We start from the raw sequence: 27007 nt of genomic DNA on the forward strand, positions 1-27007 counted from the left end.
TGTTTTTTTGGTATTAAGCTGCATGAGCTGCTTATAAATTTTGGAGATTAATCCTTTGTCAGTTGCTTCATTTGCAAATATTTTCTCCCATTCTGAGGGTTGTCTTTTGGTCTTGTTTACGGTTTCCTTTGCTGCGCAAAAGCTTTTAAGTTTCATTACGTCCCATTTGTTTATTTTTGTTTTTATTTCCATTTCTCTAGGAGGTGGGTCGAAAAGGACCTTGCTGTGATTTATGTCATAGAGTGTCCTGCCTATGTTTTCCTCTAAGAGTTTGATAGTTTCTGCCCTTACATTTAGGTCTTTAATCCATTTTGAGCTTATTTTTGTGTATGGTGTTAGGGAGTGATCTAATCTCATACTTTTACATTTACCTGTCCAGTTTTCCCAGCACCACTTATTGAAGAGGCTGTCCTTTCTCCACTGTACATTCCTGCCTCCTTTATCAAAGATAAGGTGACCATATGTGCATGGGTTTATCTCTGGGCTTTCTATTCTGTTCCATTGATCTATATTTCTGTTTTTGTGCCAGTACCATACTGTCTTGATTACTGTAGCTTTGTAGTATAGTCTGAAGTCAGGAAGCCTGATTCCTCCAGCTCCGTTTTTCGTTCTCAAGACTGCTTTGGCTCTTTGGGGTCTTTTGTGTTTCCATACAAATTGTGAAATTTTTTGTTCTAGTTCTGTGAAAAATGCCAGTGGTAGTTTGATAGGGATTGCATTGAATCTGTAGATTGCTTTGGGTAGTAGAGTCATTTTCACAATGTTGATTCTCCCAATCCAAGAACATGGTATATCTTTTCATCTATTTGTATCATCTTTAATTTCTTTCATCAGTGTCTTATAATTTTCTGCATACAGGTCTTTTGTCTCCTTAGGTAGGTTTATTCCTAGATATTTTATTCTTTTTGTTGCAGTGGTAAATGGGAGTGTTTTCTTGATTTCACTTTCAGATTTTTCATCCTTAGTGTATAGGAATGCCAGAGATTTCCGTGCATTAATTGTGTATCCTGCTACTTTACCAAATTCATTGATTAGCTCTAGTAGTTTTATGGTAGCATCTTTAGGATTCTCTATGTATAGTATCATGTCATCTGCAAATAGTGACAGCTTTACTTCTTCTTTTCCGATTTGGATTCCTTTTATTTCCTTTTCTTCTCTGATTGCTGTGGCTAAAACTTCCAAAACTATGTTGAATAAGAGTGGTGAGAGTGGGCAACCTTGTGTTGTTCCTGATCTTAGTGGAAATGCTTTCAGTTTTTCACCATTGAGGATGATGTTGGCTGTGGGTTTGTCATATATAGCCTTTATTATGTTGAGGAAAGTTCCCTCTATGCCTACTTTCTGCAGGGTTTTTATAATAAATGGGTGTTGAATTTTGTCAAAAGCTTTCTCTGCATCTATTGAGATGATCATATGGTTTTTCTCCTTCAATTTGTTAATATGGTATATCACGTTGATTGATTTGCGTATATTGAAGAATCCTTGCATTCCTGGAATAAACCCCACTTGATCATGGTGTATGATCCGTTTAATGTGCTGTTGGATTCTGTTTGCTAGTATTTTGTTGAGGATTTTTGCATCTATGTATCAGTGATATTGGCCTGTAGTTTTCTTTCTTTGTGACATCCTTGTCTGGTTTTGGTATCAGGGTGATGGTGGCCTCGTAGAATGAGTTGGGGAGTGTTCCTCCCTCTGCTATATTTTGGAAGAGTTTGAGAAGGATAGGTGATAGCTCTTCTCTAAATGTTTGATAGAATTTGCCTGTGAAGCCATCTGGTCCTGGGCTTTTGCTTGTTGGAAGATTTTTAATCACAGTTTCAATTTCAGTGCTTGTGATTGGTCTGTTCATATTTTCTATTTCTTCCTGATTCAGTCTTGGCAGGTTGTGCCTTTCTAAGAATTTATCCATTTCTTCCAGGTTGTCCATTTTATTGGCATAGAGTTGCTTGTAGTAATCTCTCATGATCTTTTGTATTTCTGCAGTGTCAGTTGTTACTTCTCCTTTTTCATTTCTAATTCTATTGATTTGAGTCTTCTCCCTTTTTTTCTTGATGAGTCTGGCTAATGGTTTATCAATTTTGTTTATACTTTCAAGAACCAGCTTTTAGTTTTATTGATCTTTGCTGTCGTTTCCTTCATTTCTTTTTCATTTATTTCTGATCTGATTTTTATGATTTCTTTCCTTCTGCTAACTTTGGGGTTTTTTTGTTCTTCTTTCTCTAATTGCTTTAGGTGCAAGGTTAGGTTGTTTATTCGAGATGTTTCCTGTTTCTTAAGGTAGGATTGTATTGCTATAAACTTCCCTCTTAGAACTGCTTTTGCTGCATCCCATAGATTTTGAGTCGTCGTGTCTCCATTGTCATTTGTTTCTAGGTATTTTTTGATTTCCTCTTTGATTTCTTCAGTGATCACTACATTATTAAGTAGTGTATTGTTTAGCCTCCATGTGTTTGTATTTTTTACAGATCTTTTCCTGTAATTGATATCTAGTCTCATGGCGTTGTGGTCGGAAAAGATACTTGATACAATTTCAATTTTCTTAAATTTACCAAGGCTTGATTTGTGACCCAAGATATGATCTATCCTGGAGAATGTTCCATGAGCACTTGAGAAAAATGTGTATTCTGTTGTTTTTGGATGGAATGTCCTATAAATATCAATTAAGTCCATCTTGTTTAATGTATCATTTAAAGCTTGTGTTTCCTTATTTATTTTCATTTTGGATGATCGGTCCATTGGTGAAAGTGGGGTATTTAAGTCCCCTACTATGAATGTGTTACTGTTGATTTCCCCTTTTATGGCTGTTAGTATTTGCCTTATGTATTGAGGTGCTCCTATGTTGGGTGCATAAATATTTACAATTGTTATATCTTCTTCTTGGATCGATCCCTTGATCATTATGTAGTGTCCTTCTTTGTCTCTTCTAATAGTCTTTATTTTAAAGTTTATTTTGTCTGATATGAGAATTGCTACTCCAGCTTTCTTTTGGTTTCCATTTGCATGAAATACCTTTTTCCATCCCCTTACTTTCAGTCTGTATGTGTCTCTAGGTCTGAAGTGGGTCTCTTGTAGACAGCAAATATATGCGTCTTGTTTTTGTATCCATTCAGCCAATCTGTGTCTTTTGGTGGGAGCATTTAGTCCATTTACATTTAAAGTAATTATCAATATGTATGTTCCCATTCCCATTTTCTTAATTGTTTTGGGTTTGTTATTGTAGGTCTTTTCCTTCTCTTGTGTTTCTTGCCTAGAGAAGTTCCTTTAGCAGTTGTTGTAGAGCTGGTTTGGTGGTGCTGAACTCTCTCAGCTTTTGCTTGTCTGTAAAGGTTTTAATTTCTCCATCAAATCTGAATGAGATCCTTGCTGGGTAGAGTAATCTTGGTTGCAGGTTTTTCTCCTTCATCACTTTCAGTATGTCCTGCCACTCCCTTCTGGCTTGTAGGGTTTCTGCTGAGAGATCAGCTGTTAACCTTATGGGGATTCCCTTATGTGTTATTTGTTGTTTTTCCCTTGCTGCTTTTAATATGCTTTCTTTGTATTTAATTTTTGACAGTTTGATTAATATGTGTCTTGGCGTATTTCTTCTTGGATTTATCCTGTATGGGACTCTCTGTGCTTCCTGGACTTGATTAACTATTTCCTTTCCCGTATTAGGGAAGTTTTCAACTATAATCTCTTCAAATATTTTCTCAGTCCCTTTCTTTTTCTCTTCTTCTTCTGGAACCCGTATAATTCGAATGTTGGTGCGTTTAATGTTGTCCCAGAGGTCTCTGAGACTGTCCTCAGTTCTTTTCATTCTTTTTTCTTTATTCTGCTCTGCATTAGTTATTCCCACTATTTTATCTACCAGGTCACTTATCCGTTCTTCTGCCTCAGTTATTCTGCTATTGATCCCATCTAGAGTATTTTTCATTTCATTTATTGTGTTGTTCATCATTGTTTGTTTCATCTTTAGTTCTTCTAGGTCCTTGTGAAATGTTTCTTGCATTTTGTCTATTCAATTTCCAAGATTTCGGATCAACCTTACTATCATTATTCTGAATTCTTTTTCAGGTAGACTGCCTATTTCCTCTTCATTTGTTAGGTCTGGTGGGTTTTTATCTTGCTCCTTCATCTGCTGTGTGTTTTTCTGTCTTTTCATTTTGCTTATCTTACTGTGTTGGGGGTCTCCTTTTTGCAGGCTGAAGGTTCGTAGTTCCTGTTGTTTTTAGTGTCTTTCCCCAGTGGCTAAGGTTGGTTCAGTGGGTTGTGTAGGCTTCCTGGTGGAGGGGACTAGTGCCTGTGTTCTGGTGGATGAGGCTGGATCTTGTCTTTCTGGTGGGCAGGTCCACGTCTGGTGGTGTGTTTTGGGGTGTCTGTGGACTTATTATGATTTTGGGCAGCCTCTCTGCTAATGGGTAGGGTTGTGTTCCTGTCTTGCTAGTTGTTTGGCATAGGATGTCCAGCACTGTAGCTTGCTGGTCGTTGAGTGAAGCTGGGTGCTGGCGTTGAGATGGAGATCTCTGGGAGATTTTCGCCATTTGCTATTATGTGCAGCTGGGAGGCCTCTTGTGGACCAGTGTCCTGAAGTTGGCTCTCCCACCTCAGAGGCACAGCACTAACTCCTGGCTGCAGCACCAAGAGCCTTTCATCCATACGGCTCCTTAATTTGGGATGATTCGTTGTCTATTCATGTATTCCACAGATGCAGGGTACATCAAGTTGATTGTGGAGCTTTAATCCGCTGCTTCTCAGGCGCTGGGAGAGATTTCCCTTTCTCTTCTTTGTTCTCACAGCTCCCAGGGGCTCAGCTTTGGATTTGGCCCCGCCTGTGCGTGTAGGTCGCCGCAGGGCGTCTGTTCTTTGCTCAGACAGGACGGGGTTAAAGGAGCCGCTGATTCGGAGGCTCTGGCTCACTCAGGCCGGGGGTAGGGAGGGTCACGGAGTGCAGGGCGAGCCTGCGGTGGCAGAGGCCAGAGTGACGTTGCGCCAGCCTGAGGCGCGCCGTGCGTTCTCCCGGGGGAGTTGTCCCTGGATCCCGGGACCCTGGCAGTGGCGGGCTGCACAGGCTCCCCGGAAGGGGGGTGTGGATAGTGACCTGTGTTCGCACACAGGCTTCTTGGTGGCGGCAGCAGCGGCCTTAGCGTCTCATGTCTGTCTCTGGGGTCCCTCCGCGCTTTTAGCCGCGGCTCGCGCCCGTCTCTGGAGCTCCTTTAAGCAGCGCTCTTAATCCCCTCTCCTCGCGCACCAGGAAATAAAGAGGGAAGAAAAAGTCTCTTGCCTCTTCGGCAGGTCCAGACTTTTCCCCGGATTCCCTCCCGGCTAGCCGCGGTGCACTAACGCCCTGCAGGCTGTGTTCACGCTGCCAACCCCAGTCCTCTCCCGGCGCTCCGACAAAAGCCGGAGCCTCAGCTCCCAGCCCCGCCCACCCCCGCCGGGTGAAAAGACAAGCCTCTCGGCTGGTGAGTGGCGGTCGGCCGTGATCCTCTGTGCTGGAATCTCTCCGCTTTGCCCTCCGCACCCCTGTTGCTGTGCTCTCCTCCGAGGCTCCGAAGCTCCCCCACTCCGCCACCCGCAGTCTCCGCCCGCGAAGGGGCTTTCTGGTGTGTGGACACTTTTCCTCCTTCACAGCTCCCTCCCGCTGGTGCAGGACCCGTCCCTATCCTTTTGTCTCTGTTTATTTTTTTCTTTTGCCCTACCCAGGTACGTGGGGGGTTTCTTGCCTTTTGGGAGGTCTGAGGTCTTCTGCCAGCGTTCAGTAGGTGTTCTGTAGGAGCTGTTCCACGTGTAGATGTATTTCTGGTGTATCTGTGGGGAGGAAGGTGATCTCCGCGTCTTACTCTTCCGCCATCTTCCCAGAAGTCCCACTAATGATTATTACAAAGAATATGTAATCAAGATCTGTGCGTTTTATTGTATATAAATTGTACATGGTAAAGGCTAACTCCTTTCGCTCAGGAGGACAGTCTGAATCAGGTCCTGTCTTTTTAAGTATTTTAGACAGAAGTAGAAGATAATTTAGAGGTTAGAAGCAACTTTTGGATTGATAAGTTGATGTAACATGCAAGTGACCTGTGTGTTACACAACGGGAGGTGGCAGGCTGTGGAGACAGGCCGACCTTGATGGCATCCCACTCTGCCATTTACTGACTGACCCTGAGCTACTAATTTTAACCTCCTGATGTCTTTCTTCCTCATCTAGGTAATTAGACTGACTAGTTCACCGAGTTGTAGTGGATTAAATGGAAAGGATAAATGATAAATGTGTTAATGAATTGTGGACAGTAAGCAGTCGGTCAGTGGCAGATAGTAGTTAATACCTTATAGCTAAAGTGGGGAGTGGAGGCAAAACTATAAATTAATGGATAGACTTCTTTCACAGTTCAGTTGTGAAGACTATCTGATCGTTAGCTTAATGAGGCTGTTCTCAAACTTGAGCATGTATCAGAATCACCTGGAGGGCTTCTTGAACACAGATCTGGGCCCTGCCCCCGGAGTTCCTCATTCAGTAGGCCTGGCGAGGCCCTGAGAATTTGCAGTTCTGACATTCCCAGGTGATGCTAGTGCGGTTGGTCCGAGTACTTGACTTTGAGAGTCACCGGTTTAATGAGCCTTGAGGGAATTTGAGTGTTGAGAAATGTTATTTAAACCCAGTAAGGTCATCCCTGGGTATCTGTGGGGGATTAGTTCCAGGACCACCAGGAGATACCAAAATCCACAGAAGCTCAAGTCCCTTATATAAAATAGTGTGTGTAGCGCAGTGAACACGGGCAGCCCTCTGTATCCTCAGGTTTCAGATCCAAGGAGTCAGACCAGTTGAATCTGATTCAACCAGTTGGATCTGCGGTTGGTTGAACCTGTGTATGCGAAATCTGTGGATACGAAGGGCTGACAGTATCCTGGTGGTGAGATGCATCGACGTAAAATCCAAATGTATCTCTGACAGTCCAGCATAGTAAGTAATTCTTCTGCCTGTGTCTCCCCACACCCCATAAAAAGTGGACCCTCTCACCCAAACCATCAGCATCGTTAATACAAATGGAACCCTCATTCATTCTTCCCCAGTAAATCTAATTTGGCCTTTAGCTGCGATTTTGGCATTAACTGTTGGTAGGGTCCATTGCCCTTAGTGAAAAGCCCTAGAAGCAGACGGAAGAGCATTCCAGTTAGCTCCCCCTGAACATACTGGACTTTCAATCAAAGAACCATGGCACCAGACCACTGGACGGTACCAAGCAGTATTCCTGTATCACAACCGCCTTTCTCTGCAGTGCTTTCCTAGCAAAAAAAAGAAGGCTATGAGTTTCCCCTCTCAGAGTTCTTAAATCTGTCGGTGTTTTGGCCCCCTTCCCAGGTGATTGGCATGCACTACTTCTCTCCTGTGGACAAGATGCAGCTACTGGAGATTATCACAACTCAGAAAACTTCTAAGGACACAACTGCTTCTGCTGTAGAAGTTGGTCTCAAACAGGGCAAGGTCATCATTGTGGTTAAGGTAAGGAGCTGTGTGTCAGAGCAGCAGATTCAGAAAAGTTCCATGAAGACTCCTTATATTTCCAGGTTTGCTTGTAACTCTTCAGTTTAAATATACCAGCTTTTGATATGGTTTCCCCTTGGTGGTCTACGGTATGGACAGTGGTGGACCACTGAGTCGGGGGCTGGGACATGGCGGGTTCTCCCAGCCATTCCAGACCTTTCAGATGACTGTGAGGCTGTCTGCTGTGCTCGTGGATTCAAGCCAGGCTGCCCCTGGCTGTGGCTTCCCCTGCAGTTTAATATTAAGGATTCTGATGGAGATTATAAATCACCTTGAGTTTTGAAGTGGCTTCCGGGGGAGAGAGGCCGCTTTCAGACCTGGGAAGTGGCCACAACTGAGGGGCCCATGAGCTCATATTCTCTCCCTTGGCAGGACGGACCTGGCTTCTATACCACCAGGTGCCTCGCACCCATGATGTCTGAAGTCATCAGAATTCTCCAGGTTGGTATCAATCTCAGAATGTTTGCGGCATCTTCCACTCTTTCAACTAGTTTTCCAAACTGGTAATGTTAAGGTGAGGAGCAGGCTTCCTTCTAACACACTGACTCCTATCTCTTCTCCAAGGCCCTTTGGTGCCCTCTCTTTCCACACAGGGCTGGGAAGTCATGGGCTAACACTGCACTAAAATGGGCAGAATTTTACCTCTGCTCCCTTAGCGTCCTCCCTGCTCCAATAAGCCAAAGGCCTCCGACATGCTCTGTGCGCGGTTTCTGCGTCCCCATCCAGAACAGGGCCCATTTGGCCGGATTGGTGCTACACCCGTTTCTGCTGCACGCAGACCCCTCCAGTGGCCGTACAGGTTGGTCACTGGTGGGCAGCGCGTGGCCACTCCTCGCTGGGGTCTTATCAGACCTGGGCATCACAGGACTCTACAGTACTGCTCCTCGGTAATATCTCTTCTCTCAGCATCGGGAAACTTAGCCCTGTCTGGCGTGGAATCTCGTTATTCGTGAGATCCAGGATTGCAAACAAGAAGGAAATGAATAATTTGTTCATCTCTAGACTTCCTTAAAATTCTGTAGGTTAGGAAAGGCTCGGACTTTCCCCTTGTGGCTCCCAAGCCTCTTTGTGCTTCCCTGAGTGAAACAGTCCCATTCCTGGGCCTGGCGAGCGGCACCCAGAAGAGAAGTGGGTGCTGCCCAAGGCCGTTTGTGAGGGCAGCACAAGGAGCCCTTAGGGGAATCTGGGACGGCCCTCCCTGAGGTGCGGCTTTACTTCCAATCCAGGAAGGAGTTGGCCCTAAGAAGCTGGATTCCCTGACCACAAGCTTTGGCTTTCCTGTGGGCGCTGCTACACTGGTGGATGAAGTTGGCGTGGATGTAGCAAAACACGTAGCAGAAAATCTAGGCAAAGTGTTTGGGGAGCGGTTTGCAGGTGGAAGCCTAGAAGTGCTGAAGCAGATGATATCCAAGGGCTTCCTGGGTGAGTAGCCGCAAAGAAACGTAACTAGCATCATTCGTGACAGAAGGCCCGCGTGGAAGAGTGTGTTTTCTAAACATAGAGCCCACTGTCATAGGGAATTTAAAAATGATTTCATGGCCACCTCTTTTTAGGCTGGGCCTGTAGATTATGGACAAAAGGCAGAACTCTGGACTCCTGAGGCTCTGCCGTTGCCCAAGCTATGCAAAATTGACAGGCATTTCATCCTGCCCAAGGCCTCTACTACACCCGTGATACTGCAGGAGCATTGTGTCCAGGCTTTCCATGTTGTCTGACCACCTTTGTGGAGGAAGTAAACCTCTAAGTAGAGGATGCAATTGAGGCCCACCAGAGAGGTGGCTTTCTCTCTCGGCAAAGTAGCAACAAAATCAACACTAGGACCTGGGCATCCTAGGACCTGGTGTTGCATACCTGGACATTAAAACTCACCCACCTGGCCTTTCCTACCCAGATACACAGATTTCCAAGCTCCAGGACACACAAGCTCTTTTTTCCTTCGCTGTCAACTCTTCTGACAAACACCAATTTCTAGAGTAGGCTAGATCTACAAATTCAGGAATACGGAAACGAGGCTAGAGCTTTATAACGGACTAGCGGAGAAGAGAACTCTCAGGCCCGGGCTCTGAGAATTTGTTAACGCTCCCTTTTCTCGCTTCTTTCAGGTCGCAAGTCCGGGAAGGGCTTCTACATCTACCAGGAGGGTGTGAAGAATAAGAATTTGAATTCTGACATAGACAGTATTTTGGCAAGTCTGAAGATGCCTTCTCAGCCTGACGTGTAAGTTCATTTGAGGGGCTGTTGGTGCAGAAGCGTGTTTCTCACCAGCCCGAAGCTTCTTGGACCCTCTGCCATCATTTTTGTTATGATCACCATACGTGACCAGAAAGAACATTCCTGATGCTTAACACTTTTTGCCCTTCCACATTCCACCTCGTCCTCTACCAGGCCTCAGGGTAAGGACTGCAGCCCAGCCTTGGGAAGACCCCTTGGGAAGCCTTCCCTCTGAGGGTCCCAGAGAGCAACTAGAAACACGGTTCTCCTAGGCCTGCTCTCCCTCCGCGCTGTTTGTTATCGTTTGTAATCAGCAGCTGCTGATGTCAAGAGATGCCGTCTACCCCGCCAGACCCTGTTCTCAGTGCCCGGCTTCGGGTTAATGAGGGCAGGTAGCCCTCTGCTGTCTTCTTCCAAGGGCAGCACCTTCTCTAGCATTGGAGGTTCACAAGGGCTGGCCCGGAGCTCCAGCAGCACCAGCCCTCACTCCCATTCTGCACCGGGGCGCCTGCGTCCTCCCCTCTTACCCTGCCCCTCCCTGAATGTCTCTCCCTGTTGGCAGCTCCTCGGACGAAGACATCCAGTACCGCCTGGTGACCAGATTTGTGAATGAGGCTGTCCTGTGCCTGCAGGAAGGGGTCTTGGCCTCGCCTACAGAGGGAGACATCGGCGCCGTCTTCGGGCTTGGCTTCCCCCCCCGTCTTGGAGGTCGGTCTTGCAAGTCAGGAAGGTAGCTCGCTTCATCCCGGAGCTCGTTTCACTTCTCCTTGAACAACGTCCTATTTCTCCTTTTAGGGCCCTTCCGCTTTGTGGATCTGTATGGTGCTCAGAAGATAGTGGACCGGCTCCGGAAGTACGAGGCTGCCTATGGAAAACAGTTCACCCCGTGCCAGCTGCTTGTGGACCACGCCAGCAGCCCTAACAAGAAGTTCTACCAGTGAGCAGGCCCTGAACCCTGCTCACTCGCCCACTAACGCCAACCGCGGCAGCGCTTGTTCTCGACAGAGTGGCATCTAGGTTTATCAGAGTAACCAGAGGAAAACAAATTCTGGCGTTGGGTGTGCGCCTTGATTAATGTGCCTTCAGCTGTGAGCATCTCTCCCTCCCAGGGAAGTCTGGCTGTGAAGCAGTTTGTACTTCACGTTGGAAGGTGGAACCCTCTGTGCACACGGATTTGTGAGCCCCGAGGCCCCGAGGAGCAGCGTCTCTGGAGCCATCCTTGCTGCCTGTTCCTCCCGGGAGACTAGTGGTGGCCAGCGGTGGTGAGGGCAGTTCTGCACCCAGCCAAATACTTAACGATAAAAATCACTTTATCAGCTTCTCTGCCTGCCTACTGCTTTCTCTTCTGTCTTTGCCCTTGTGGTTTAACCCCCTTTCCTCAGGGGGTGAGCTGGAATAAAGCCCTGTGCTGCGGGGTAGGAATGTACTGGGGCAGCACCTTAAGAGAGAAATGGCATTGATGGAAAGTGGGATTTTATGAGCCTAAAGCCTTTTAAACCAACTGTATTTAAATGCTTTGGCTGGGCTTCCGCTTACAGTGGGGAAGAGGCCCGGCTAAGCAGAACAGGGGGAGAGGTGTGGAGGGCCAGCATAGAAGACTCCTTTCCGCTGCACAGTTTTACCCAGTTCTATCCTTGGTGTGACTCATTCATGTGCGCACCTCAGGATGTTTGCGGAACGTTGGCATTAAGCAGAGGAGGTGACGTTTTCCTGGCCAGCGTATCCTGCACGTCTTGGCCGCCCCAGAGCACAGAAGGTGGACGATGCCTGCACAGTGATGACAGGCATCCCGTGTGACCCACCGCCACCTCCCCTCTGCTAGAGCCTCCACTCTTCCCCTCCCCCTGCCCTCTGTGTGGAAAGTTCCTACGCTTGTGTTCTGGCAGAAGCATTGCCCAGTCCAGGTAAACAGCTTTGGGCTCCTCACTGGGCCTGGCAGAAGGATCCACACCGTGTGCGTGCAGAATCATGATTCAAGTCCCATCACACCGCGCAGTCTCATCTTTGAGATGTCACCAGTTCCTCCTGCCTCTGCTCCAGCTGTGAGTACTTCAGATATCCCCCTGGATGGCTCTGCTATGGACACTGGCAGGCGGGAAGCTCAGCTCCAGTTCTGCTCAACACTCAACAGTTGGTTGCTAGGAAGCCAGACTCTAAAACCAAGGCATCTCCGAGTTGGGAGTTTTCAGGTGACCCATAGAAGGTAGAGAACTGATCCTCTACACCAAGGCCATTAACAGGCTTCTGGGGGCTGGGGGTGGGGGTGTGTGAGCAGCCTCAAGGCAGGTATTTGGACAGGGCAGGAAGTTAAACCTGGGTAGTGGCTTGGAGCTTTGAAGTATGACCTTTCCACTTAGCAGCACTAGGTAGGTGTGAATTATGTTGAAACATCAGTGGGAATTGAGGGTTCTTGTAGTTGAGGGGCTGGTGAGGGTTTTTCAGAAGGGAATGAGGGCCGCTCCACCAGCTGCCTCTGAGGAACAAGTGGGCCGTGTACACACAGCGTTTCTGAAGTCCTCTCCTGCCCGCGGGCACATACATTGTGCCAGTTGGTCCCCACGGCCCTCTGAAAGAACACAGTTGATGCCCAGAATTCCACCTGCACTACTCTTCAGTGGTCTAGCATTTATTTCACTAGCCCTTGAGGATTCACTGAGTGATTGGCAAGGAAACCCAACGTCTCAGCATCCCAGTTTCTGTGCTCTACTTCCTGACTCCCCTTCCCTCAGCACTGAGGCAGCCTGCTTGGGATGAGCAGCAGCCCGGCTTCGCTCCTCTTAAGATAGAAAAACAGAGGAGATAAGTATCTCGGTAAGGCAGACGAAAAGGCTGATAACCCCTGGGCCTGACGCTAGGAGGATTAGTGTGCTTCTGGTAGGTGAGAGGGGGACGAGCACGGGGGCTGGGTGGTCGGACACGACAGCCAACCTGCTCTGGCTGCTGGCAGATCACCGTGCTCGAGATACAGGGCGCAAAGACCTGCTTTGAAGCAGGTGAACAGGTGCGAGAGGACTGAGCTCCAGGAGGAAAACAGGTTTTCCCAAGCCATCGTGCTTTCTCTTTCCTCCCCATCCCACCTGTGCCAGTGACAGAAAGCCAGGAAGGGACACCATGTGTTTGCCAGGGTCAGGTGATGGGGCAGGAGACCGATGGGAGTGATGGAAGGCCACTTGCCTCAAGAATCAGGGAGCAGCTGCCCTCAATCCACCTGCTCTTGCACAGAGTCTTCGTGGACTGGACCCAACAGACAGGATGCAGGGCTAGTTGCAGTGAGCTCGCGTCAGAAGCCAGTGCACTGGAGACGTGGGGGAGCATCTGCCTCCCTAACTAGATAAGCAGGTCGAGAGCAGAGCTGGGCTCTTCCAAAGCCATCACCCAAGAACCAGAGCCCACAGGTGGAGCCTCTCAGGTGTGGTGGCACAGGCTTGTACTTGATACACCTGTATTCAGGGCCAGGGGCCCAACACACAGTGGAGCAGAGGGGAAAGGAGGGCATCCCCGAGATACAGAAATAGGCACCCCGACTCTGGGGCAGCTAGGCCAAAAGCCCACAGAGCACAAAGGAGAGAGGGCACTTGGGGACTCTGTGCTTAGATCATGGACCATCTTCCCTTGTCTCCAGCCTGCACCTACAAGCTATGAAGTACGAGCTATCAGTGGAGCTCTGCAGCGGGACGGAGGGGGCTGTTAGGTCACCATGAAGGCCCGCTTTTGAACCCCCGTGGGAATCGCAGCAATGTGTCACCAGGCCCGGGTGTGCACCGGCGCCTCCAGCCCCTTCCCCGCGTACTCTGCACACTGAAAGGCAAGATGCATGCGGGGCTCTGGCCCAGAGGACCCCGTTTCCAGGTGTGTCTCCCCTGGATTCCTCTCTGCGGCTGCTTAGCAGCCTCAGTCTTGGCATAGGTTCTTCCTGCAGGCAGGCCCCGCCTCTGGGGGTGCCGTCACCCTGCAGACCCAGGGCTGGTCCCCCGGGGCCTCCGGGCCAAAATTCCAGTTGTGCAGCCCCGAGCGGGGAAGTCAGATCTTGGGCCGCCAGCCTTTGATGAACTGCATGATCTTCTTGACCTGCAGCTTGGTGAGGTGAAAGTCATCTGCCAAGATGTCCTCACTGAGCTGCACGAAGATGCTGCCGTCAATGCGCTCTCGGGCAAAGAAGCTCACCACGTCCTCCGAGAGCCCGATGAAACGCAGGCTTCGTGAGACCTCCTCCAGGGAGAGTGCAGACAGGTCAGCGGGGGGCTGCCAGGAGGAGGCATCCCGGCCGCCCCAGCCTGTGGCCCCATCCCGGGGACTGGCCGGAGGCCCTTCCAGGCGCCCCTGGGTGAGAAGGAGTCGTGCTCTGCCTGCTTCGGGCCCCTGCAGGGCCACGGGGGACAGGGGGGCGGGGACCTGCCGCAGCACCAAACCTTCAGGCTCAAAGGCCTTGGGGGGTCCAAGTGGCAGAAGGCCAGGCCCAGGCCCAGGAGCCCTCACAGCTCTGGGCTCCTGACAGCGCAGCAGCTCCGGCTCTGGAGAACTGCCCCGGCCCAGCTCAAAGGGATCAGAGGGCTCCAGGGCAGGTGTCTGCCGCTCAGAGGAAGAGGAGGAGGAGGTGGGACAGCAGGAGGAGGCAGCCGCCGAACAGGCCTGGCCTGGAGGGCCCGGGCCCGGGGAATGAGCGGGGCTGGAGGTAGCCAGGGGACCTGAGCTGGCTGTGGGCCCAGAAGAGGAGGCGGCTGAAGGGCCTGGGGGGTAGGCAGGCCCGGAAAAGGGGTTCAGAGCTCCAAGGGGAGCGAAGCGTTTCTGGGGGTGGGAGGGCTTGAATGGAGGCGGGCAGCTGTGGTAGGTCTTGACCGGGGTGTCGGCCCCCCAGAGAGAAGCAGCTCCACTGCTCAGGGGCTCTACAAGGGCCCGGGAGGCCTGGCTGGGCTGCGTAGTCGAGGGCAGGGGTCCCGGGCGTGGGCGGCTGGGGGACTCGCCCACCTTGCAGTCTCCCCAGGTGCATGGGTAGCAATAGAGGGAGTAGGTATCCGGTGACGGAGAGCCACTGCCACTGCGGGAGCCCGCCCTGTGGGCAAAGAGACAGACACAGATGGAAGGGTAAGCACAGCAAGAGGGAAACGCGACAGGGCCACACACACGACACAGCGAACCACTGCTCCACCAGGTCCCAGAGGCCGCTGCTCCGATCTCAGCAGCGCTGGCCCGCGCCCCAGCCCCCGAGGCCTGCGGCCCTCGGAGATTGCCCAATTCTTTCTCCCGGCACCCCCCTCCCCAGGAAAAATTAAACTAAACTGAATTACATAGAAAATTTTCAATAGCAAGGAGCACTCCACCCCGTGGCAGAGCCCACTCTGGAGGGAAACAGAGCAACACTCCCAACCGACTGTCATCGTTTAGGAGAGGAGCGAACTGAAGCAGGAAGCCCGGACCCCAGGGCCCCCTCCCTCAGGTGCTGCTCAGAACCTCTGAACCCCGGTCCTGAAGACTTCCTCTTCCTCAGCACTGGCTCCCCTCCCCACCCTCCCCTGCTTCAATCTACCTGAGGGGCCCAGGACCAAGAGAAAGAAGTGGCTCACCCATCCTGGAGGCCAGAGGAGTAGTAGGAGAGGCTGGAGCTGGGGGAGTGGACAGGCTGCAGCTTGGGGAAGCGTGGGGGCACCGGAGGACTGCCCGAGAGCCGGCCATTGGCACTGCCACCTCGGGGGGGCACAGGAGGGGCATTGAGCAGGCGGCATTCCTCCTTCACCTGCAAGCACAGGGCCATGACGCCACCCCCGGTCCCCAGGCAGCTGGGCCAGGGCGGCATCTGGCACTGACACTGCCCCACTTTGCCAAGAGCCTGCCTTGCCTTACACCCCAGCTCCTCACCCACCCACCCACCCCTTCTCGTCTCTCCAGCCCGTTTCGCTCATCGAGAGCCGACAACACACACACTGTCTCCTGTGGCCTTGGAAATCCACCTTGAATGTAAGAAAAAATAGAGAAGTAGATAAACAATCAGTTAAGTAGAGAAATAAGAAGAAAAACGTGTAGTGAGGAGAAGAAAGGGAAGGAAAAGTACCTGCCATCTGGCTCCCTGCCTCACGGGTCAGACACTCAAAAGTGGACTACATGGGATGCTCATAGGTGTTGTCCATAGTCTGTGGACAAGCTCGGTTGGAAAACTCTGTGTTAAACACAGATAAACGGGCTTCCTTCGTGCAGAACTTCTCAGAGCCTTTATTATACCAATACTCTGCGGCTCCAAAGTGAGGAGGGGGAAGGCTGGGCATCACAGACTACATTTTCTAAACTTACGTCACCATAGAACCTTCTTTACGCTGGACAACTTAAAGGACTCCTTGTTCTGTGGAACCTTCTGGGTAACACTGTTCTAGGCTCATCCCCAATTCTCTGAGGCTGGCGACCTGCTGGCATCTTCGTCCCCACAACTCCCCTGCCACCGTCCCTGGTATCCCTTCCTACAAATGCTCCTGCGTTTCCTTCCTCCTTGTTTTCTCCCCTTTCCCCACCTCGGCCACCCTCTGCCACACACTCTGGGGGGCTGGAGACCGAGATGCCAAGGCTGGGGCCCAGGAGAACGAGCTTTTCAAACCCAAACCCTGACCGCTGCCTGGCCACCTCCCTGGAGGATGGGGCCCACAGAGCTCAGAGCCCGGCTTCCCCCCCCTCCTCGCCTCCACCGCGTCCACTCACCGCCTCGGATTTGGGAGGCACTGGAGGCGGGGCCGCCTCGGGCTCCAGGTGGGGCGGCCCGGTGGCCCCGAAGGAGATGAGGTCGGACCCCGGGAGCGGCCGGGTCCTGCCCTCGGCGAAGCCTTCAGCCGCCTGGTGCGTCCACAGCTCCTCGTAGGGGATCTCGGCGGGTGGCGCTGCGGGCTCGGGCGCGCCGGCCCAGTCGGGACTCACGTACTCCTCCTGGTCGCCGTCGCCGGTCGGGCCGGGGCCGGAGGCGGGGGCGCGGGCGGGCCGGAGGGCGCGCGGGGGCGCGGGCAGGCAGAGGCGCGCGCGGCGCGGGCTGGCGCAGTCTTCGGCCAGCTCGGCGGGCGCTTCGCGCACGGCGGTCGAGTACTCGTCGGGGTCGAAGCGCTCGCGGCAGTAGGAGGCGCTATCGCGCACCAGGCGCTCGACACGCGGGTCCCCGGCCAGCAGGCCCTGCGGTAGCGCGAAGCGGGGCGTGTCGGTGAGCAGCAGGAAGTGCAGCGGCGCCGGGCCCTCGCGGCGCAGCGCCAGCCCCAGCACCACCGTCTTGGAGATGATGCTGACCAGTTTGTAGCAGTGGCCCTCCCGCACCGGGTGTAGGTCGTAGGGGTTGCGCGGCGGCCGGCTGGGCACCAGCACGTTCACCGGGAGCCGCACGCGCTCGATGATGGCGCGCACCGTGTGCTCGCCCTCCTGCATCTGCAGCTCCAGCGGGCTGCGCGTGCTGAAGCGGCCCTGGCACTGGAAGGGCAGGCTCAGGCTCTCATTGGTGCGGTGGTTCATGCAGATGAGGCAGGGCATCTTGCCTTTGATGGGCCTGGCGCCCCCGCTGCCACCCGCGGCCCCCGTGCCCCCCGGGCCGCCGCCGCCCACCCCGGCCAGCGCCCCGGCCCGGCCCAGCTTGCGCAGCAGGGTGGTGAAGCGTGAGCGCTCCTTGGTGGTCTTGGCGCACATGATCTCCGCCTGGCCCATGAGAGTGAGCTCGTCGCCGGCGTGCAGCGTGAAGTTGTACACCTCGCTGTCCTCGCTGAACTCGCCTGACACCACCTGGGGATCCCAGAAACGACAGGAGGCCTTAGCCAGGGCCCCAGGAAAGCCACCGGGACGGGACCCAGGAGGACAGCGCTCCTCTTGGGCCTTTCCCAGGGCTAAGACCAGATCAAGAGCAGTTGACTGAGGACATTCCATCCTGGAGGGGCCACGTGGTGGCTGTGCAGCCTTCAGTGAGTTACCTCTCGGGGACCTTAGTTACTTTTACTTGGAAGAATTGCTGTAAGAATTAAATAGACTATATGTACAATGAAATACTTCGAAAATACTCAGTATATGGCAACTTTTGTTATCATTTTTTACAATTAGGGCGATAACAATCCTCCACCTGTTCAACAAGACTACCCTGAAGAGAAATGAATTGATGGATAAGCAGAGGGTTTATAAACAGGCAAGAACCGCCTGTACGTAAGTGGGGGACCGTGTGCACTATGTGCCCCACAGCTATACTACCGCCACCAGTGGCTGAGAGGATGGCTGCCCTGAAAGACGGCCCAGTCAGGCCGTGACCCTCCACACACACTTCCTGCTTCCCCACCTTTTGCAGGAAGCTCCAGGAGGTTCATACACCTAGCCAGAGGCTTTCAAGGGGCTGTCAGAAGCCACACTGTGACACTTTTACCTCTTAGAGCTCAAAGGCCTCCCTCCAGCCAGGGTCAGGCTTGCCCCTGAGGATAATGGAAACCTGGGGGCACCGTGCCTGGTGCAGAAAGGACTAACCTTGACACTGAAGGTGATGGCTTCCATCACAAATATGCGATCGGGGAAGACGCTGGCCACCTCCTCCACGCTGCTGAAGTACCTCACTGGCTCCCGAACATCCCGGGCCTGCTCCAGGAGCTTGAACTTCCCTGCACAGGAAGGAATGTAGGCTGCTGCTAGGGTGGGCCTGCTGCTGGGAGCCTAGCCTGCATCCGGAGAGGCCCCACTGTCCCCGCTTCTTGTTCCCCTCATCTCAGCCAGCCTCTCTGGAACTCAGGTGGTCAGAAGGGCAGGTTTGCACTAGTGGAAGGAGCTGGTCAGCTGATTCAAGCCTCAGCTGGGAGGTGAGCACAGATTCCTAGCAACTAGAGCCCAGCCCTCACCCAGTGGACAGCTTGTGGGTGTGTGATAAGGCTAGCAGCCGCCTGCCCAGAGAAACCCAAGTGCAAACTGGCACCCAAACACTTGGACACAGAGCTATCCTCAGACCAAGCGTTAGTGTGGCATTGGGGGTGCTGATTCCTAGCTTGGTCCCATTCCCACTCTGATTTGCTATGACCCTAGACAAATCCCTTCCCTTCTCTGGGGCTTGAGTCCTCAGCTGAGGAGGCTGGAGCAGATGCTCTTGGGCCCCACCTGGATCTGGCATTCTACGTGTCTGCGGTGGATTGCTAACCCACACTGATGCAATGGGCAGACGAGGGGCCCAGCCCCAGTCTTTGGAGATCCAGGGAGAGCAACTCTGACTCCTAATCTGTTCCCAAGTCCTCCTCTGATCCAATCTCCAGCCCCACTGTCCCAGAGGCCTCCGATCTGAGCCCAGCAAAGCCTCCTCCCTCGGATGAGGTCTTCCCAACCTGCAGTCCAGGGCTATGTTTTGGCTGGCTCAGCAGATGCCCCCAGCAGACACAGACTTTAAAGAATGATGATAATCCGTAAAGCTGACACCCCTCTGTGTAAACTGTCTAACCTCACTGGCCACACATCTTTTATGTGCCCACCTATGTGAGCACAAAGACAGGCTGTGAACCATGCTGGCATCTGGACAGATGGCCTCTTCTTAGCCCTTACACAAAAGGAAGAGAGTCTTGTACAAGTTGAGAGAAGACAAGGTGGCTCTAGCTTCTGTAATGTCTCTGGTGGCTGCTGCAGTCATAGTCCATTCATTTATTCATTCCACAAACATTTGCGGAGCACCCACTATGTGCCAGACACTAGCCTTGCCCCGACAGGGGGTGCACATCTGGGTAAGATAGTCTGCCCACAAGGAAATCCAGATATAGTGTGTGATGGCAGGATGTGACAAATGCTACACCAGACTCATGACAAAAGAGTGAGAAGACCGCTGAGTTGGGGGAAATCTACCTGGCAGTCTGAGGGCATCATAAGAATGCAAAGAGTTTTACAGAATGGACATTCCACATGGAAGAAATAGCATGAGCAAAGACACAGAGTCACGGAAGCAGACTGCCTGCCCAAAGTGGTGAGTGCCTGGAGGGTAGGACTTGGGGGGGGGTGATGACAGGGGTGAAGCAGACAGCAACTGGGTTATGAAAGGCTCTGAATGCCATATGGTAGGACTTTATTCCGTAAGAATGAAACCCCCTGGAGTGTTCTGAGCAAGGGAAGACCAAGATCAAAATTTTACTCTATAAAGATAACAGGGACACCATTCAGGTAAATAACTCAGTAACGAGTTCTGGAAAAGAGCCAGGGCAGCAACTGAGGGAATAACAAAAATGAGCAGCCCAAGAGGTACTTTCAAGGTAGGGAGCCTCCTCAGACTGTGGTGAGGAACTCATCAGACTGATGAGTAGGTGGTGGAGGAAGGGACTCGGGTCACCAGCCTGGTCAGAAATGGAGACGGCAGAGCTGTTAACCAAAACTGAGACCCTGGAAGGAATGAGTTGTGGAGCACCGGCCAAACTGGGGAGGCCAAGTGAGGCCCTGCAGGGGGTGTTCCTGGGGCAGGCGAGCGTGTGGGTGCAGCGCTTGAGGATGCCTAGTCAGAAGTAACAGACAGAAGGTCACCAGCCCACAGGAAGCAGCGTCAGCTGTGGGGCAGGCAAGATAGCTCAGGAAAGAGGAAGAACAGAGGATCTTGACCCTTTAGGGACCCTCTTCCCAGAGAAATCCCACAGTGTAACCCTAGCAGGAACACACAAAAAAGCATTTTGTATATAGTACAGGGGGGCGGTTCTTGAAGCCCCCAAAGCCCACCAGAAACCGGGATTGAGACACGCACTCCCTAAGGCAGAGTATGAAGAGCAGAGGGCCAGCGGCAGAGCCTGCAGCATCAACACCTATGAGCAGGAAAAGTGACAACCCAGAAAGAGAGGGGGAAATGCCCAGGAGAAAGCTGGAGGGAACAGACCCCGCGTCCCATCCTCCATCCTTCCCGAGCCACTCTGAGACCCTGGTAGGAAGAGGCCTCGGATGAGCCACAGCCCTCGAGGGCAGCAGGGATAAGCTGGGGAGGGGACCTAGCAAGGAACAGTGATCTGCAGGTCAGGAAGCAGGAGTCACAGGTCTGCTACCATCCAAGAAAAGTAGCCCCCATCCCTCACCCAGTCGCCTCCCCAATACCCACACACAAACCCCCCAACTCCAAGCAGCCAGGCAGGGAGAAGTGCCCACTGCCCGCTGTGGGGAGAGCTGGAGCCAAGTCAGGGCTAGAGCCGGGGGGTGGGGAGGATGTGGCAAAGAAGATCGATGTAACCATGGTAGCCGGCACCACCCCCTCCGCCGCAGCCTGAGCCCAGCACCGGTCATCGCTGCCGGGAGGAAGGAAGGTAGACCTCCCGGGAGTGATGCTCTGGCCCCTGGAAGCCTTTTCCTCCCTCTGCAGCCCCACTGGGGGCAGCTTCCTCTCCTGCCTCCCCCTACAAAAGACCCGAGGTCCCCTGCGGCTCTAGGGACCTGCCGCACCCTGGCCTGCCCCTCCTCCCTGTCCGTGAGTCCCAGAGCACGTTTACGCAGCCCTGACCGTCCCTTCCAGCCTGAAGCAGGGTCTTGTTTCTCACCCCTCCCTGCCAGCACCTGACCCATAACAGACGCTCCATAAAGAATGGTGGGTAAATGCACAGACCTGGGAGTCGGACAGACCTGGCTGAATCCCAGCTCTGCCACACCTCTGTGTGGCCTTGAGCAAATTATTTAATCCCCATGGGCTTCTGTTTTCCCACCTGTAAAGTGGAAGCATACTACTTGGCTCAAGGGACGCATCTGCCCGGTGCTCCGCAGGGTCCGCGGCCCGCGCGGGGAGAGGCACCGCGCAGAGGGCAAGGCGGGGAGCGGGCGGGGTGGGGTGGGGGGTCGTCCCGGAGGAGTCCGGTCTCCCCGCCTCCCCGGGCGGTGGGCCTTGGCCTGGAGCCCGGCTCTCCAGCAGCGGCCCCCACGCCACTCGCTGCAGGGCATCGCCCTGAGCCCTCCTCCCCTCTCCCTCCACCGCCTCCCCGCCTGCCCGCGCAATTATTAATTCATTAGGAGGAACCAGCTCGGAGCTGTGCGCTCAGAGCTTCCTCATTAACCCGCCGGCGGCCCAGCCCCTCCCCCTCCCAGGGGGGGCTCGGCCACCCAGCCCCCATCCAGGCGGGGCCCGAGCGGCCCACCGGAAAGATGGAGCTGGGGATGCGACACCTCGGCAGGCCAGCTTTCACCCGCCTTACACAAGGGCACCGAAAGAGATGGGGGGAAAGGGCCAGGAGCCCCGTGAACGCAGAGTTCCCCAGGAGGCTCTGTACCTTGGTTTCCCGGATTTTTAATGACACAACCGAAATGGCACAGTAAGTCACATTTCTGTCAGTGAAGGCTTTTTCCAATCTTTGCTTTTTTTTTTTTTTTGCATCGAACCTGTGCCCCCAGCAGTGTAAGTGCCGAGTCTTCACCACTGGACCGCCAGGGAAGTCCCCCAATCTTTGCTTTTTTTATCGAAGACCTGGGACCTCTCCCTGGACCAAGGCCAGATACCCAGGCTGGGAAGTTTCTAGCTTGGGCAGGCCTCCCCAAGGGCTCCAGGCCAGGTCAGAAAGACACTTGAGACAGTTTCCTCATGTTTAAAATGGGCTGTGGGGCTACAGGAGTACAAGGTGCACAGGGCGCTGTAAAGAGCAGAAGCCCCGTAAAGGGTTTAGTCCTGTCCCACTGACTCCGGGGAGACCCAGGCAGCGCCAGAAGGGGAACAGCATACCTGTGAGGAAGGGACTGTGAGCCTTCCCAGCTCAAAGTATTCCAACCTTTGTTGGGGGGTGGGCAGCAGATAAACACAGAACTGGGCTAACTACTAACTCCTGGAGCTTGATAAAACTTCCTCACAGGGTTGCTGTGAGGATGCAATGACAACAACGCTCTGCCCAGTGTCTGAAACGCAGCATGTGTTTAATGTGCAGGAGCTGTGGGATCCTGGGCTCACATGGGGGCATCTCTGGGATGGGGCCACCAGACTCACATCCCTCCCACACAGGGGACAACAACCCTGCATTCCTGATGTGGCAGCAAGCAAGAGCCCAGGAGTCAAGATACCTGGGTGCTAGCCCTTGCTCTGCTGCTTACTAGCTGTGTGACCCTGGGCAAGTCACTTCCCTTCTTAGGCCCTCTGTTTCATTGTGTGTAAAACGAAAGGGCTGTACTTTCTTTTTTCAGCAGCAGAATCCTTTCTTCAAACAAAATCTTTAGGACATCAGCATCATATATATAACAGATAAAAGTAGAAATTCACTGCAGAATCTTATTTAAAAGCCTAAAATTTTAACATTCACTTAAGTCAATCAGTGAAGACAATAAGTTTAACACAAAAATTGGGAAAAACAGGATTAGAGCAGGCAGATGCAGCCACATAATCAGCCTGAGCATCCCTTTGTTTTTGAAGTCTTTTGGTTGCACGGTACTGAGAGGATCCTAGCAGGAGATACTCCCTTTGAGGGTCTGTGCAAAAAGTGTTAATGAGGCAGAGGTACCACCTGTATGTAATGGTGCACACTGAAGGTCTCTAGTCAGGGTTAAGGTTTGATCTGTAGCAGTTTGAGGGTGTGGGTACTTTTTTTTAACATGAGTTTCAAATCTATTTTAAAACAAAATGGGAATCAAAGGTTTGCAACCAGAAACCCAGGGCTCCACAAAACAGTATGGAAACCACTGAGCCCTAACTCTAACCCTAACCCTAATCACCACCCTGCCAGCCATGACCTCGCTCACCCCTGTGGCTCTAAGGGAAAGCCAGTCACCAAGTTTCCTCCAAGACCTCCCCACCCCTACCCCCCTGCCTACACCTCCCACCGGCTCTGTGCCATCTGTCCCTGGCTGGGCACACCTGGGTACTGCAGGGGGATGTCAATCTTGGGCCCGATGACATAGTGACCCTCCTCCAGGGTGTGGGCTGTCACCGTTGTCCACTGGCGGCAGGAGTGAATGAGCAGGATGTCTCGCTCACTGACGCCCTCGGCATACTCCCCTGAGAGGGGAAAGGAGGATAGAGGAGGAAGGACAGAAAAGAGAACATTAGGAGGGGCAGAAAGAATAGGCAGGGTGACCTCCTACCTCCTCACCGAGACTCCACCGGGGACAGCTCCCCACGATCCCTGTCCAGATCAGCAGCGCTCAAGGGACAGGCAGGCTGCCAACTGTGACCTCGGGGCTGAATCAGGCCCCCTCTCTCAGGGCTCAGGCTCCCGATGGGGCCCCAGCAACCGGCCCAGCCTCCGTCCTGCATTCATCATTCGATTGGACTGCCTGCCGTCCCAGGCCCTGTGCGGGAGCCAGGGGCTCCCAGCGGATGAGCCCAGCCTCTGCCCTCCAGGAGCCCTTAGGCCCAGGAGGAGGTGGGAAGAGATGTGAACAGAGAATACAGGCCAAGTTTGAGGCGCTGAATGGAGGCTGTGCGAGTTCTCACAGAAGGGGCAGTAAACTGGCTGAGGGGGAGTGTGGGGCAGGAGGGAGGATGAGACACTGCTAAGCAGCAGACACTTGAGCTGGGCCTCAGAACCACCTGAACTGAGACCAGCAGAATTCTCAGCCCCTGAGTCGGCTCCTAGGCCAGGAAAGGAGGGCCTTGGTGGGGCACAGAGAGGGCCGAGAAGGGGCCGTCCATGTGAACCCCAGAGCTATGTGGGTCACTCGGGTCAGGAGAACGGCAGGGCTTACAGGAGCTGACTCCTGGCTCTCTTTGGGCTCTCTTTTCACCCACTGCCACAGACAGTCTCCTGCGCACAAGGGACCTCAAAGGAGAGAGGAGACAGTCTCAGATACCCGCTGATCCCACCTCAGAGAAGCTGCTTCTTGGCTCGCCCTCCCTCAACCCTTCACCCCCCCAGTCTTTGGAACACAGTGATGAAGGCCAGAGGAAAGGGGTGGGTTTAGAAGAGTGATGGGGGCTAGTCCTGGGGGAAGCCATCGGGAGGGGCCTGGGCCCCAGAGGCTCCAACCCCAGCACCAGTTTCCAGGAGAGCAGAAGGGCTGGCCCAGCTTCCAGGAGGCCTTTGAGCCGTCTCCTGGTTGCAGCTGGTGAGTAGGGTGGGGGTGAGGGATGCCTCCTTCCCAGCCCCCTCAGACGCAACTTAATATCTGCCACCCAACCAAATGGGAAATGGTTTACTCTGATGGCTGGGGACTCCCTGAAGTGTGTGCACTTGGTCAGGGGAGGGGACGATGTGTTCAGGACCTGCAGGAAGGGCCTGGCTTCCACCCTGTGTATGGGGAGGGGAGGGGGGAGCCTTTCTCCTCAATTCCTCACCTGAGGCAGAGGAGGCTTTCCTACTCTGTAACCTCCTCTTAGAGCTCTCCTAAGCCCAAGGCTGCCCTTCCTAAGGATGCAGGCCACAGTCACACAGGACACACACCAGCAACCATGGGTCATGGTCACCAGTAGCTGAGCCAGCACAGCCACCTGGGCCACAGTGATAGGGGCTTGCTTGTCACCCCAATGACACAACTCAGTCCCATGGTCCCACTAAGGGGCCCCTCCCAAATGCACAGCACACAGGGACCTTCAAGACGTACTTTTTTTTTTTTTTTTTTTTTATTTTTCAAGACGTACTTTTGATCACATATTCACACTCATAGTTTTGATCACATAAGGTGACCACAGCCATAGCCACCACTGTCACAGACAGACACCAGGCAACTGGGCCATCACACCAGTTGCTCATTCCCTCATTCATTTACTCCTTCCATAATCTTTGTTAGGCAGGATGCCCTACCTCAAGGAGCCTGCAGCCCAGCAGAAGGACAATAAACTGACCAGTACAACGGGTTACAGTAGGAGACAAGACAAGGGTGCCAGAGGTGTCAAGGGAGCCCAAAGGAGGCCTGCCAGATTGAGGAGCTCAAAAAGGACCCCCCCCGGGGGGGAGATACCAAAGAGAATGTGTGGGAAGTGGCCAGGCACAACCTAGGGTCAGCATATTCCATTCACACGCAGACACACACAGCCTTGCTGTTGACATGGGCAGTCTCGGCATCACACGCCGATGATCCAGGAAACAAGACGTTGGACTGCCAGGCAACCCTGCCCGACGGCCCAGGCATAGACGCTCTCACCGAGCCCGCTCCTGGGACACGGTGACGCTCACTGTGCCCACTCCTCGCCGCAGCGGGTCGGAGGAGTGGCTGCTGGCCCCGCGGAGAGGAGAGGAGCCTGTGGCCGCGGGCTCCATTAGCATTCAGGGAAGCAAGTGTGCCAACGCGGGCCAAACCCCTATTCTTCTCACACACAAAACCCCCGGCCTGGCTGCCAGCCCCGGCTCCTGCCCCTCCCCCAGCCAAGCAGCCCCTCTTCCCCCAAACGGTCCACTTGCTCGGCGCAGCCTCCGGGCGCCCCTCTCAGGCCCGCAAGCATCAGCAGTGCAGCCTGGGCCCCCGGGCCCCAAGGAGAAGTGGGGCAAGATGTGGGGAGGTCCGGGGGCTCGGAGACCCGCCCGGCGGAAGGACTCGCTCACTCAGGCCCAGAGGTAGTCTGCCGGCCCCCGGGGACCGGAGGCTGCTCCCCAGGCCGCGAAAGGAGGGTGCGAGAAGGGTCCCAAGAGGGACAGAGCGGGGCTGGGGGGCGGCGGCGGTGGGAAGACAGAGTCCGAGGCCCAAGGGATACGGGAGGATCGAGGTGAGAGGCCGGAGACAAAAGGATGGAGGGGGGCGCGGCCCGGGCGGGGGTCTGAGGGCGGCGAGGGAAGGGGGTGCACCGACGGGGCGGACTTGGCGGCTCCGCCGCGCTCCCGGCTCCAGCTGGGCCGGAGAACTCTGTCCTGGGCCCGGCCCCAGTCCCTGTCCCAGGTTTCTGTCCCTGTGCCCGTCCGTGGGGCCCAGAAGGAGGCGGCCCCTCGGTTCGTGGGCCCCGGCTCTCCTGGGAGGCGCTCCGGGAGCGGCGCGGGCGGGAGGGCAGGAGCCGCATCCTCACGGCCCCGGGGGAGTCCCCGAAGGCCCCGTGGCCCCCCAGTCGCCCTTCCCAACACCCCCGGTACCTGGCCCGAGGCAGGCAAGCGTGGGCAAGCGGCAGCGGCTGACGATGAGGTCGAGCGGGAAGGCGCCCATGCTCCAGCGCAGGCCCGCCAGCCCGGCCGCCAACTTCTCCATGGCATGGGCGTCCCGCGGGCCGCCGTCCCGGGGCCCCGACGGCCAGTCCCGCGCGGCCCGGGCTTCCGCGCCCGCCGCCACCTCCTGGGGCCGCCGCGGCGCTCCCCGCCTGGCGGCCCGGCCGGTGCTGCGGGCGTCACGTGGCCGGCCTCCCAGCGGGGCGCCGGCCCCCGCCCCCCGCCCCTCGCCCCACCCCCCGGCCCGCGCCCGCATACGCCGCCAAGGCCCGCCTCTACGCCCGCCCGGCTCGCCCGCCCCATCCCCGAGCGTCCAGGTGAC

The 27007-nt window shown here is 54.0% G+C and overlaps 2 protein-coding genes across 2 annotated transcripts in view; one reads left to right on the forward strand and one right to left on the reverse strand.

Annotated features, from left to right (window-relative positions):
• The window catches only part of HADHA (hydroxyacyl-CoA dehydrogenase trifunctional multienzyme complex subunit alpha), a 53448-nt gene extending 42400 nt beyond the window's left edge, over positions 1–11048 (forward strand). The window contains exons 15-20 of the mRNA XM_033425094.2: positions 7334–7474; positions 7889–7957; positions 8743–8938; positions 9619–9733; positions 10290–10435; positions 10523–11048. Coding sequence (XP_033280985.1) covers positions 7334–7474; positions 7889–7957; positions 8743–8938; positions 9619–9733; positions 10290–10435; positions 10523–10668 — 813 coding nt within the window. The 3' untranslated portion in view covers positions 10669–11048. The remainder of the gene's footprint in view (positions 1–7333; positions 7475–7888; positions 7958–8742; positions 8939–9618; positions 9734–10289; positions 10436–10522) is intronic.
• An 854-nt stretch (positions 11049–11902) lies between these two features.
• On the reverse strand, positions 11903–26856 carry GAREM2 (GRB2 associated regulator of MAPK1 subtype 2). The gene is made up of 6 exons (XM_004268105.4): positions 26617–26856; positions 23475–23615; positions 18185–18315; positions 16409–17461; positions 15289–15458; positions 11903–14777 (listed from the first exon to the last, which is right to left on the reverse strand). Exons 1-6 carry the CDS (start codon positions 26726–26728, stop codon positions 13748–13750), a joined length of 2637 nt encoding a protein of 878 aa, XP_004268153.1. The 5' UTR covers positions 26729–26856; the 3' UTR covers positions 11903–13747.
• Positions 26857–27007: the final 151 nt, after the last annotated feature.

This window comes from Orcinus orca, chromosome 13, assembly GCF_937001465.1.
Source record: "Orcinus orca chromosome 13, mOrcOrc1.1, whole genome shotgun sequence".
Lineage (NCBI taxonomy): Eukaryota > Metazoa > Chordata > Mammalia > Artiodactyla > Delphinidae > Orcinus > Orcinus orca.